Below are 294 nucleotides of genomic sequence, written 5' to 3' on the forward strand. Positions count from 1 at the left end.
TAATGAGAGTCAATTTTGTAATGAAAATTTTCTTGATCCTGCAGGTTGCCTTCGCCATCAAGCACCCTAGACGATGGTACGTCGCAGGCAAGGTTATACATCGCGAATACGTCTCGACAGAATCTGGAAACAATCGTCGAGGCGATACGTCATCTGGAAGGTGACCATTTATTCAGCGATGAACCCGCGCAGGATGTGCCATTGGCACTGACCAACAAGCAACAGCAACAACAACAGCAACAGGCGACGGCGAACTCAACGTCAACGAAGTCTGCGACCACCACGTCCGCCTCT

At 50.0% G+C, this 294-nt stretch overlaps 1 protein-coding gene across 1 annotated transcript; it reads left to right on the plus strand.

Annotated features, from left to right (window-relative positions):
• Positions 1-44: 44 nt before the first annotated feature.
• On the plus strand, positions 45-288 carry LOC108763277 (uncharacterized; the record flags this gene model as incomplete). The annotated part of the gene is made up of 1 exon (XM_018511165.1): positions 45-288. A coding segment is annotated over one exon (244 nt), but the record flags the coding sequence as incomplete, so codon positions are not given.
• Between the last annotated feature and the right edge of the window lie 6 nt (positions 289-294).

Source organism: Trachymyrmex cornetzi, unplaced genomic scaffold, assembly GCF_001594075.2.
Source record: "Trachymyrmex cornetzi isolate Tcor2-1 unplaced genomic scaffold, Tcor1.1 C3634828, whole genome shotgun sequence".
Taxonomy (NCBI): Eukaryota; Metazoa; Arthropoda; class Insecta; order Hymenoptera; family Formicidae; genus Trachymyrmex; species Trachymyrmex cornetzi.